The 13,095-nt window shown below is 43.3% G+C and overlaps 1 protein-coding gene across 1 annotated transcript in view; it reads right to left on the bottom strand.

Moving 5' to 3' along the window:
- LOC147888227 (protein TOC75, chloroplastic-like) overlaps window positions 1–12,414 on the bottom strand; it is a 39,708-nt gene extending 27,294 nt beyond the window's left edge. Inside the window, exons 1-2 of the mRNA XM_087393348.1 lie at window positions 12,256–12,414; window positions 10,680–11,853 (exon numbers count right to left, since the gene is read on the bottom strand). Of these exons, the coding sequence (XP_087249474.1) occupies window positions 10,680–11,853; window positions 12,256–12,266 (1,185 nt within the window). The 5' untranslated portion in view covers window positions 12,267–12,414. The remainder of the gene's footprint in view (window positions 1–10,679; window positions 11,854–12,255) is intronic.
- Window positions 12,415–13,095: the final 681 nt, after the last annotated feature.

Raw genomic sequence — 13,095 nt, 5'->3', positions numbered from 1 at the left:
AGAGAGAGAGTTAAATTAGGTTAAATTTGTTGGAATGGGCAACCTGAGGACAAGGTCTTAGAGCAAGGTGACTAAAGTTTGCCACGTCGTGTGTGTGTGTGGTGTGTGTGTGTGTGTGTGGGTGTGTGTGTGTGTGAGAGAGAGAGAGAGAGTGTGATTTCTCCACACAGAAGAAGAATTCATGACGCTGAATTACGAAGGTTTATTTTGGGATTGTTTGTAAGAGTGAGAGCGCTGAATTGCAAGAAGTGGCGCAGGAAATCGAAGTAGAGTGTTGCATTGGTATCAGAGCTTGGCTCAACTCTTTCTTTGGAGATGAGATGACGGCCTGAGCGCAAGGCAACAGTCTCCTTGTCAGATGAGGTTCAAACAGGTCAAATCGCATTGATGGGAACGCGTATTGCACTGCATGTTCGTTGATCTACACGAATGTGTGATCGGCGTGGCAAATCGACGGAGTGGAAACGAGAAATCAGATACGCTCGCGATGGCGTGGGCACAAGAGATGCTGACCGGTGGGCCTAGGGCCTCATGGCAGTGACCAACGTCGTCAATGAATTCTGAAGGCAAGGGGTAACGTGACCATCAACGCCTCTGACGGAGAGTGAGCACAAATGGAACTGATAGTGGTGATTCTTGGCCTCCTGCGTCGATTCGTATGCTAATTGGCGAAGGAGATAGCACTCGTGCAGGATAGGCAACGAATGCATATTAAGCCTCCGCCTTGTGAGAGCACCCATGGAAATGGCAAAGCCAGGCGTCTGATGGGATCAAAGAACGCATGTCGACGAGCACTTGATGGCGATTTCTTGACAATCCGTGACGCCTCCACAGACGACATTCTCACACGGGCCCACGTTGAGAGGCTTTTGTTGCCAAACGAGGTGCTGACATGGCAATCACCATCTATGCGCTGATGTGGCAGCTTTGCAGGCGTTGACGTACGGAAAAGCTACTATGCTGATGTGTGACGCTAACACGTGTCAGCTGACGTGGCATAGCAAGAGCAATTTGCTAACATAACAGATCAGGGGTTAATCACTTAGAGACCTGGTTAAAGAACCACTTAGTTTGGCTCAACCAAACAAGTCTGGTTAGCATAGCCAGACTGTAACCAGCTAGCCATTCAGTTACCCCATCCAACTACTCCAAAAAAAGGGACAATTGCAGAGACAGTTTTGATCTGTCAGTTTTCTATCCATCTGCCAGTAAATTCCTCTCAGAAAACAACAGTAACACGTGTGGAAATGCTGATGAGCACAATTACTTGTGCCAAAAATGTTCCTTACGAAGACCTTTTGGATACTTAAAGCAATCTTGTAGGTCTAAAATAAAGAAGGAAATATCTCATATATAGTGTGAGTTGTGGGGGAATGCTCAACATTGAGCTGTTTGTAGTGAGAATTGTTTAAATCCAAGCTATCTTTTTCAAGACCAGAAGCTCACCAAGATGAATTACCCCATGCCCACTTTATCCAAGTTTGCCCAATAAGAAGCCAAGTTCAATTGAAAAAAACCATCAATAGACTTCTTTACTAACTTGGGGTTTCTTTGTTGGGCACCCAAAAAGATTTTGAATACTAGAAAAAGGGGATTCAAATGTGGTAGGTACAAATGTTGAATGTAGTATCCATATTTTTCCCATGCTGGTTACTAGATACAACCTGGCCTCTAGCAATAGTAATAGGCTCTAAATTGGTAGAGTGAATGTATCACTTTGCATTGCAAGGTAATCATGTTTGATTGCTTATAGTAGAGGCTTATAATCATGCTTGACGAGCTAGAGATACTTTGGAGAGGTATCGAGGTGCATGATGTGAGCAGGCCTCCCTCGTCACGAGACTTCAACTACAAAGCAGTCTTGATGTGGATGATGCATGACTTCCCAGGCTATTGCGAGTGTTCAGGTAAGCATTGCACTTTTAATTATGAGTAGGCAATCGATGTGGCACCCTAAACCCACCTTCAACTATATACGTTCGTAAGTGGTTACATTCCAATGAATTTACATACACATTGACGTATAGTCTGTTTGTTCCACAGTATGATGTCAGGATCAAAGTCAAGGAATGATGGAATTTGGACTATCATTGATAGATTCAACAAGCAAGTTCATTTCATTCCGGTACGCAAAACTATAAAGGCAGATCAAATGGCTAAGCTTTTCATGGCACAGATCTTTAAGCACCATGGTATGCCTAAGTCCATTGTCAGTGACCGAGACCCCAGAATGACCAGTCTATTATGGAGAGCCCTTTTTGATAATATGGGAGACAAACCTGAATTTTTCTTCTTCTTTTCATCCCCAGACAAATAGTCAAAGCGAGGTAGCAAATTCTACAGTGTTGGATTTACTGAAATGCTACCCGGCTGACCAAATATATACCTAGATGAATCCACTAACATTCCCAAACTCATCCTCTAAAAGCACAACATAGTGCAGTTTCAATCTCACAATAGTCACTCAAAGTTCAGACTGGGAAAAGTACCTTCCACTGGTGGAGTTTGCATATAATAATATAGTTCATAGCTCCACAAGAAAGCCCCTTTTGAGGTCATCAATGGGAAGGTGACTCTGCCACCTATCCAAAGGACCAAAGATGAAATATTTGCAGCTGATCAGTTTGTCAGAGACCTCTAGACAGCTTTCAGCCAGGTCCGGACAGCAATAGAAAGGTCTCAAGAAAAGCATAAGAAGGCTGCAAATAAGCATAGAAGACAATTACATCTCAAGGAAGGGGATTGGATACTTTTGAAGTTCGAGAAAGCTAGGCTCCGTAAGCTTAAGGGCAAGCAAAAAGCGTATGCAAAGATATCTCCTATTGCTCTTTCAAGGTCACAAAGAGGTTGCATGCAAGTTGGCACTGCCAAAGCATTGGAGGATTCACAATGCCTTTCATGTCAATCTACTAAAGAAATTTCAGGGATCGGAGCCTACACAGCCAATAACAAAGGATCCACCAGATGTGGACGAGGTGGAGGAGGTTATTCAGCCAGAACAAATTGTGTATCATACTATATGCAAAGGCCCCCAAAGCAATAAATTATTCAGCATTGGATGCCAAGTGGATGGATGAAGGCATGTTGTTTGATCATCCACAGCTTTTGGATATTTACAAGGAAGCTTTTCAATTGAGGTCAACTGAATAGAAGCCGAGGGAATGTCACCAAGTTGTAAATACTCCAAAGTCAAAGTTTCAATTGACCATTTATTCGATCATAATTAAAGAGTCTTTCATTTATTTAATTATGTTCAAAAAGTTATTTTTAATTGGTCAAAGTATTGACTTCGATCAAAGATACTTAACCTCAATTAAGTAAGCCTAGCGCCGATTAGGAAGACTTGGCATATGACAAGAGGGTTAACTGCAGTTAACCAAAGAACTTCTAACTCTAGTCAGAAAGAGTCGACCTCGGTTAACAAGACTTGGCTTTGGCCAAAGCAAGCTGACTCCATTCAACCTAGATCATTACCGACTCCGATCCGAGAGTTCTAGCATTAAGTAAGGCTCCTTGACCCTTGGTCAAAGTCCTTAATTACGTCTAGAAGTGTTGCTTCAATCAACCACAGAGTTAGTTATTTTTATGTGCGCATGTTTGCTTGGTGGGGACGCCCACAGAGACTAGGATTAGTCTAGAATTTATTTGCATGCAAAAGCGCTATCAGAGGTGTAAACCGAAGGAACTTCTCTTAGTTTTGAAGCAACTAGATTCAAAACCGTAGATTTACAATGTGATAAGAGACCTTGGACCCCTAAATTTTATTCTACTTCAATAGCAAATTGGAAACTCCTTCATCTATGGCATTTAATAGGCATAAATCCTTAGAAGAAGAAAGTATAAATTCTGTGCCTTTTAAGAAAAGGTCCCCTAGAAAAGCAGTAGGAAGGATAGAAGTATCCGCATTGACAACATGTCCTAAAGAACTATCAATGAATGGAGCAAACTTTTACTAGTACAACATCAAGGGCTACTAAGAAGGGCTATCCTTCTACGCATTGTAAGGTTTCTACCAATTTCTGCATAATTGAAGGCCTTTTGTCCTAGAGTTTTCGCGTATTTCCAAGTAACCACAAGATGCTTCCAAATTCCTCTAACCCAATGAGGAAGAGCACTCATAACTTGAGGTGACTTCAATATGGAACTTGATGTAATGAAGGCCATTTTATGATAGGATTAGAATTCAGATATAACCTCGAGCTGAGATGCCATGTGCACTCCTCGATTCTTTGGTTATCCAAATGTTGTAAGTCATATTGACCCTTTGAACTTTGTCCCGTAGGCCCGTGAGGCCTCCCGCGGACGTTAATAAGACTTCCTTTATTTCTCTCTATCTATTTTCAACCCTATATGTACGTATATATGCATGTTTGTATATGTATATATGTATGTATGTATCCAAGAGCATGCCCTATGTGTGTGTGTGTACATACGCCTCTCTCTCTCTCTGTCTCTCATACTTCTATTTTTTTGCAACACTTATATCACTGTGTGGGAAACCTCAAAAGATGTGAAAACCCACCATGAAGTACAAAAAGGAAAGGTACAAAAACAACTCCTATAAAAAGACAGGGGGTCAAGAAAAAAGGATCAAAACGGAAAAGGAGAAAATTATATGCCAGCAAGAGGCAACATAAAGACAACATCCTACACACACACTCACGCATATATTGTCATGGGCATCCACAGCCCATGTCATACTCCTTTCACATGCTGCCAATCAGTGGCACAGCAAGACAAATCCAGCAGGACAAATCCAGCAGTACAGAAGTCAATAGAAAACAAAGCAAGTCAAAAAACCCAGAGTTGACTTTTGCACACAAAAAGTAAATGCGTTGACATTCAGACAATGTTGACTTTGACTGATCTGTCAACGGTCTGCATTGACCAGCCGACCACGGTCAGCCAATCAGCAGCCCTATTCTTATAAAACCCACCAGTCCTCTCTCATTCTTGGATCTCCCAGTGTAGCAACAGTTCCTCGAGCTTACCCAGACTTAGCAAATGGTGCCTCAGTTCCAACCCTTGGACCAGCAGCATAACCCACCAGTCCTCACTCTTCCAAGTTCCAATGTAGCAACAATTCCTCCAGCTTACCCAAACTTAAGCTCTAGCAGCAGCCTTCATAGCTCACTTCCAACCCTTGTATCAACACTGGACCAGTAGCATCAGCCCCAACATCGGCAGCAGGTACATCTTCATCCATAGTTCCTCAGACCCGCACAATAGCAGCTCCAGCAGATGAAGTCTCTCCCAATGTAGCCTCAGCAGCTCCCTGCCAGCTCCTTCCATGGACAAAGCTCCCCTTAATTAGCCTCATCCTCGCAATAGTTAGCTATAGTAAAAAGTTATCTGGTGTTTGCCAGGCCCAAAGCATGAAGAAGAAAGATAGTAGCTTAGCATAAACTCGAGTTCATGTCTATTTCAATATGTTATTTCTCTCTCTTTTTCTCTTTTAGTTAGCATTTCCACACTTCACACTCAGCCAGGACGGGCTTAGCTATTGAGGAGACTCTTAGCCCTCATGCCCATTATACACAGGTTTTTTTTGGGGTGAAATCCATGTAATTTTATATTACAAAAGGCAGTTCCCAAAGAGGTAACATGCAATTACAACATCAAAAGATGTCAATATAAGACAAGTAAACATTGGGATCTATCTGAAAAACACACAGACAATCATAGAAAGATTGCCTGAGTGACATTTGGAAGTAGTGAATCTTGAAAAAAGTTGAATCTCCAAAGACACTATGATTTTTGTCTTTCCACAGAGTCCACAGTCCCCAATTTCAAACCCAAGTGAGGAAAAGATTAAACTCTCGCCTCCGTGGATACCCCCTGAAAAGCCAGAAAAGCTTGCCAAAGCAAGCATTAGAAAACCGAGCTCGGAGGCCCTGCTGCAGAAAAATGAGAAAAAGCAATGCCAAAAAAGATGAAGCAAGGATTCCCTTAAAGCCAGACATCTGTAACAAACAGCAAGAGCAATATGTCTACATGCACGAGTTGTCCAAATGGAATACTCTAAGCATCACCCGCCATAAAAAGGCCTATTGCCGAAGAGGAAGTTTGCAGTTCCGAAGCTGCCACAATCTTTTCCGCCACCACTTGGCATTACAATTCATAGACTAAATCTGATTCGCCCAATAGGTGGAGGCACCAAAACCTTATATAAACTGGCCAGTGAGACATCAACCAATAGTCACGGTAGATCCCAACTCATAAGACGATAAGTAAGCTCTAACTTTGGCATCGGCAACAAACATTGAAGCATCTGAGAAATATGATGTCAAAAGGGGCCGATGAATCAGCCCTAAACAGTCTGCCTAACAACTAATGGAAACGATAATAAAGAACCATCTGTATGAAGCACATCACCCACCAACTGAATCCCTTTGTATGAGATGACAGAAGAGTGTATGGGTTCTTGCAAGGCAAGGAGACGATCAAACACCTTTGACCAATGCAAACTCTCAGCATGTAAAGAATTTCCATCAAGAGAGTTGCAGCCATGCCATTTGAGATGAGAATGAATTTCTTTCCAATCAGAAAACATTCTATATACCTAGATGAATCCAGGAACATTCCCAAACTCATCCTCTAAAAACACAACATAGTGCAGTTTCAATCTCATGATAGTCACTCACAAGGTTGAAAACCATTAACTCCATCATGCATAGCAGGGACTAGCTACTATGACATCCCCACTCACGTCATCAGCGCCCAACAGTGGGTGTAGACCATAGTATAAAAATATGCTCTCACACATACAAATCCACACACCCACACATACTTGAGCATCCATTTATACAACGTCTTCGTACTGAGTTTCTGTCGGCACTCCGGAGGTGAAGGGCAGACTCAGCCATGATGAAGGCTAGCACTAAAGGAGAAAACATTCTAGCGGCAAAAGGTACCCTGCCATCAATATAAAATCCCATTGAGTGGGACGCCAATGCCCAAAAGCATGAGTGGTCAACGGTGAAAGTAAGTGACGCATCATAGCAGCTCAAGGCTGGTCACCCTGCATAAACTCCAGCATCCTCTTCCCCTTATGTGCCAAAATATGTAACGGTGAAAGTAAGCAACGCATCATAGCAGCTCAAGGCTGGTCACCCTGCATAAACTCCAGCATCCTCTTCCCCTTATGTGCCAAAATATGTATGTGAATATTCAAAATATTCAGACTGCCATGCATCTTTAGCGAACAAAAGTGCTTTATAGATAGTAACCTAATACTCTTACGGCCATGCTTCAAGCACCAAAAAGTCTCCATAAAAGTAGACATGAAAGATGCTGCACAAAATAGGCCACCCAATGAAACATAGTGCACAAGTTATATTGGATTCCCTCATCTGAAACAGCGGGACAAGGAGTGGGACAAAACCCCAGAAGAAAAAAGAATATGCCAAGCATTTGACACTAAATCGTCAAGAAGACAGACCAGCAAATATTTTTTAGAATAATGTGCCAAATTCCAAATCATAGAGATGTTTGAGAATATCGTACCACCGCCCCGAAGTAGATCTTCTTTATCCCTGGCACAAAGGGCATTTGGAAGCCATAAATCATTCCCATCAACTGATGACAGAAAAATCCTTTCAACTCATAGGGTATGAAGTATTGTTGGCAAAATATACTCTCTTGCCAACTGTAGCAGGCTGTAAATCAGCAAAAAATATCTTCCTGAAAGTAATGTACCTGGAAGCTCCACTATCAAAGCACCAGACTGCAACTGAAGCATCACTAACAGTGAGTGAGGCAACTTCATGGTTGGCATCAACCTAGCATTATAATTGCAGACCAAAAAAGGACAAATGTTCAGTCACAAAGTTTGTTGAAGCTCTACCCTTGTTTAATGAAGCACTACCATTGTTGTTTCTAATGCATTGGAATCTGAAACTATCATTCCAGCTTCCTTCCTTTACCTTTCTGTCCGGGCTTCTTGCAATAATGGCATTTACCTTCTTTTGGGCTGACCTACATTTTTTGAAATTTTCTTTGATGGCTAAGCTGAATCAGTCCTAGACTAGAGCTACCAAAATGAGGCTTGCTTTTTGCCTTTTTCCAGTAAGGCTTGATCCCCATCATGCACATCAATAGACATATTCTTCCTTGACTACTCTTCCTGCAAAGACAGCCCAACTAATTACTACAAAGTGAGTGGAACCATAATACCCCTCCTACATAAATTTCCCAAAGTATAAAAAAGACAAATAAGACTTTGCAAAGAATTCAGAGTTGTGGACACAAGCTGACTATCAAGTATAACATCATCAATATTAAGCAACTATTCTCTACGATCTTGGATCTTAGTCAAATAATCTGACATTGATTCACTTTCCTGCATCCTAACACTGACAAGTCTTCTCCTCAAACTAGAGACATGGCCTCATTCCTTACCTGTTACATTTTCTCCAAAGTATCCCAAGCTTGCTTGGAACTCCTCGAGAAACGCATGAGGTATAATGAACCTCTTGGCAGGTAAGGCAATGAGAGACAAAGCACAAGCATCTCTAGCATCCCATCTCCTCTAATCTTGAGTAGGAGCAAAAGTGCAGCACGTGCAGCTAGCTTCACTTGAGCTGCTGCCTATAACGGGGATTATGTCCTTGCTGAGGTGTACCAGGAGCAATGATTGCATCTCCTAGACGGACCTGTAACAAAACCCCAAAGCCTCGTTGCAACCAACAGATTCTTCACCATAAAACTCCATAGGCTGAAAAAAGTGGACCGTTTTAACGGTCCAAAAACACTATTGCTTCTCCGATTTGGATATCAAAAGCACTGGAAAAGTCTGCTCCAGAAGAAGCTAGAAAGCCTCATCAAAAAAGGAGAGTTTACAGCCTTTGTTTTGGTAGCTTCGGCACAGCACCAGTGTAGAATCTACATCTGCTTCAAAAAATGTAATGTTTGCTGTCGGTCGGCTTCTTGAGAAGAAACAGCTTGTATGGCATCCAGAAGACTGCAGCAAGTAGATACACCTGTTTCACAGCTAGAAGGATCTTGAAATGAGTGCTGCCTGCTTCGAGATGTATCTACAGCAGCGCCAAGGTGGTGCATGTACTTCATAGGCTGTTGGCAGCCTGTCTGCAGACCCTAACAGCTGCAGAAAATAGAAAAAGCAGCAGAAGTGGGTGCAGAACAGGTTGGAAACTCAAGCAGAACAAGTCAAATCAAAACTGAGACTCCAAAAGGAGCCTGTGCAGGATTTCCAGTGTCGAAACTGGTGTTTTCTGCTTGCCCCAAAAATAGCAGCATAACCTCAAAATCTGCACCATAACTGGTCATAGGGGTGCAAAACAACTCCAAGAGGGCACCTGAGCAGGTACACAGCTCCGAACAGCTGGCTCAGGGAGGCTGCTGCAGAAAAACAGCTGGACTGAAGTTGTAGGTAGAGGTTTCCCATGACAGAACTCCTCTCCCAAGATGGGAATGGAGTGGGGGCTGCAATGAAGTCCCAAAGACCCTTGGTCGTTCCAAGACTTTGATAAACTCTCTCTCTCTCTCTCTCTCTCTCTCTCTCTCTCTCACACACACACAAATATACATTTTTAAAAGGCGTTCATGTCAAGACTTCAACATGGGGCATAATACAGGCTAGCACTTAACAAGAAAGCTAATCCCTTCCATAAAATAGCCAGAAGAAAAATTTACTGTAAAAAGGCAGCTGATGGATAAACGTACAGCAAACCAAAGATAATTATTAAAAAATATACAAGCCAGAGTTCAGATACAAGGGACATGTGCATGCCCATGGTGCCGCACATAAGCTAGGAAAAGGTTCCAAAACAAAATGAAAAGTGCAATAAACCTTAAATAGTTATTCCCTCGTGTAAGAGTAAGTCCTGGGTATGCTGATGCCAATACTCGTGATTGATAGAGTTACTCAACAGACTCTATGTACAAGTCTTCTTTACAGCCAAAACATAACAAAGCATTTAACCTGTGCTAAAATTAAATTAAAAAAGATACCCAAAGAGGAAGCAGTGAGGAAAGAACTGCAGTTGCACTAAGGCTTTGTGTATTGACTGCAAGATGGTCAGATGCCTGCACCAGGCAGACATCGCACACATACCATCACTTGGGGGCCTTATATTTTGGGGGCTTCTTTAATCAAGCCGAAACCACAAACAATTAAGGTATTCCAAACAAAATCAAGCATACAAGAGTGATCATGTACGATAGACCTGCCTCTGAAGTGACATCCCAGGGACAAAAGTTTTGAGCTTATCCTACTGTGTCTGAAAAATGTGGCGGCCCACACTCTTTTCCTTATATACCTACCTTAATTGTGGAGAGTGGCTTTGGAGGGGGTAGAGAGAGAGAGAGAGAGAGAGAGTTCCATTGTAGAAGTAGTGACTAAGAGGGAAAAAAGCAAATAAAACTGTCAAAAAACAAAAAGTTATCACAATAAACAACTTCCAAATCTCCACTAAAGCACTCCTCTAGCAAGGCAATGCTAATGAAGACAAGCAAGAAGAAAACAAATAACAAAATGCAATGAAGAATGTCGTTTAAAATAACAATGGATTATGTCAGAAAGCTTCAATAATGACAAAAAATCATTAAGCTTGCCAAGATGCTTGATTGACAGTACAAACACTCGCAAAGGCAAACAGAAGACACCACAGGAAACAAAGCCTTGAACATGTACTTGGTATTGAAGTCAAGAATACAACCTGGACCGGCAGCTCTCTTTCTACAATCTCCTTCCGTGTGTTTCCCTCACAGGGTAGCCCCATCTTGTCTTGGAATTGGACAAGCATTTTAGTAATATCACCTTCAACAACTTCACAAACGATTTCGTTGGTGTTCAAATTGCCAAAGTTGACCACCTGTGCACAAGCAAAACCGTCATCATGGTACCATTTTTGAACCCTATCTCTAATCCTCTGGAGCATCCTTGCCGTTACTCGTCTTTCAGACCTAAGCCAAGTAATAATTTCTCTCTCCACCGACTTGGGCAGCATGCATGACCTTGCTTGCTGCAACCGGCGTTTATAATCTTCTTCTTGGGATTTAATGAATTGTTCCCGTTCTCTATCTGACATCTTTGCAGGATCCACCTCAGGTGGCCTTGTTTGAGGAAGCAACCCAACATTCACACACCTGAAAGATTCTGCAGCCTGCCATTCACTCTCTGTAAATAAAATTTGCATCTTTAGGCTTCCATCTTTCTGTGGTACAGCTTCCATATCCACGCTTTCAAACATGCCGCAACTCGCTAGATTATCCAGCTCTGTTTGTAACTGTGCCTTTGTGAAAACTCCACCAGGCTTCAACGTCAATAGCTCATAGAAAGGATCCTTGTTATCAACAGGTTTCTCTGTTCTATTGTCTATCAGATCCACGGCAGACACCTTATACTTCTTTCCCGGTGCCAGCTTCGCTGAGGGCACTTTCACACCCACTTTTAACCCATGCGAATCATAACCATCTGCAGTCTCCTCTGAGTTGGCAAAAGCAGCAAAATTTTCAAGCCAATGTTCCCAAGGATGCCCACCTTCACCGCCACCACTGCTCCAACCCCAGCCTCCAAAGCCTCCCCCTCCTCCTGAACCTCCTACCCCAATAACCTGAAAAAGGCACCCTCCAGTGATACCGGCACCAGTTCCAAGTGCGGCTAATGCTGCTCTTCTTGCGGAAATTTTAGAAAACCCAAAACCCTTTGTAGAGGAGGAACCAAGTTTTGCATAACTTGCAGTATTAGCAATCTGAACCCCAGCTGATCTGCCCATGCTTCCCTGCGATGACGCATGCTGGGAAGATAAGATAGTGTCTTTGTGAGGGAGCTTCGGATACAAGCTAGCGCAGCAGTGGTCCTGAGACGCTGGATCTAAGCTCAAGGTCAACCTGCCAAGTCAAGCAATGAAGACGATGATGGATGGGAGTGTGTAATGAAATTCAAAACGCTTCAGAGCGAATAGTTTAGTCAGCGACGCTTCGAGGTATCAGCCTACTTCATTAAAGCGGTGAAGCCCGTACATACATTACACTAAAAGAATAGAAGAGATGGATTCTGCACGAGCCGCCAATTTCAGCAATGCCATAAACAAAGCAGAATTTGCCAGGCTTCTCTCTCAACAAAAGCACTTTCTCAGAAACCCAAACAGAATCCAGCGCGTCTTATATTGGCAACCGACTCAGAGCGGAACGAAACACAGGGGCCATGAGACCTCCCGCACGAATGCATTCGAAAGACGCAAAGGCAAAGGCAAAGGCAAAGCAGGAGGGGCGAGGAGGGGGGAGACTTACATGGACGCCATTGATTCCGACTCTCTCTCTCTCTCTCTCTCACTCTCGGGAGAGAGATCCTGCCAACACTCCCCGGCTCTACAACGCCATTACTTATATTAGATTAGATTAGATTATGTGGTGCTAAGTAGTCCATCCATGGTGTCTCATTGCATTTGGGCTCCTAAGTCTAGTTTGTCATCACCGCCCCCTTTGCTACCGTGTAGACTAAGTGGGTCAGTTTTGGCCGGTTCTAAGTTCAAGCCCTAAGGGCAGCTTAGGACCTAGTCGTGGTGTCGAATAGGTAGGGAAACAAGGTGGTGGCACCACTATGACCCTGCTTGGATCCCTTTTTTGGCCCTGTAAAGGGTCTTAGGGTATTGTTGGTTTTCGGGGTCAAGTTAGCAAATGGGCGGGTTTACGAGTAACTGGTCAAGTTGACCAAGTTAGCGGGACCATGTTGGGTTGGGGTTGAGTTAGTGGTGTAGTAGCAGGAGAGGGGACTTAGTTAAGGGTGAGAGTACAATTAGTGAATGGGCCTTAAGACCGGTTTAGGGTTTTTGTGAGGGTGTGCCCATGATAGTATGAGGCATCACCCTCCTCTTTGCCCCCTCCGGTTTATTCCCTTACCTTGCTGGTCACTCCGCTCGCTTACCATCATTCTTGCTGCGGTTTACTTCCGCTCCCCCTTGCTCCAAAAGCCCTGCTCACCCTCTTCCTTGCTTACCTTCTTCAGGCTGCCTGTTTTTGGTCGCTCCTCCTTGGGCGCTATGAAGAGCTTGAGGAAAGCGGTCTGTGTTCGCTGCTCCTTTGACGCTATGAAGAGGTCGAGGAAAACGGGTTGTTGTGGCGGGCTGCTTG

Source organism: Dipteris shenzhenensis, chromosome 22 (assembly GCF_047967505.1).
Source record: "Dipteris shenzhenensis isolate YYH24624 ecotype China chromosome 22, Dip_SZ_1.0, whole genome shotgun sequence".
Classification (NCBI taxonomy): Eukaryota; Viridiplantae; Streptophyta; class Polypodiopsida; order Gleicheniales; family Dipteridaceae; genus Dipteris; species Dipteris shenzhenensis.
This window is presented reverse-complemented; position numbering and strand designations above follow the sequence as displayed.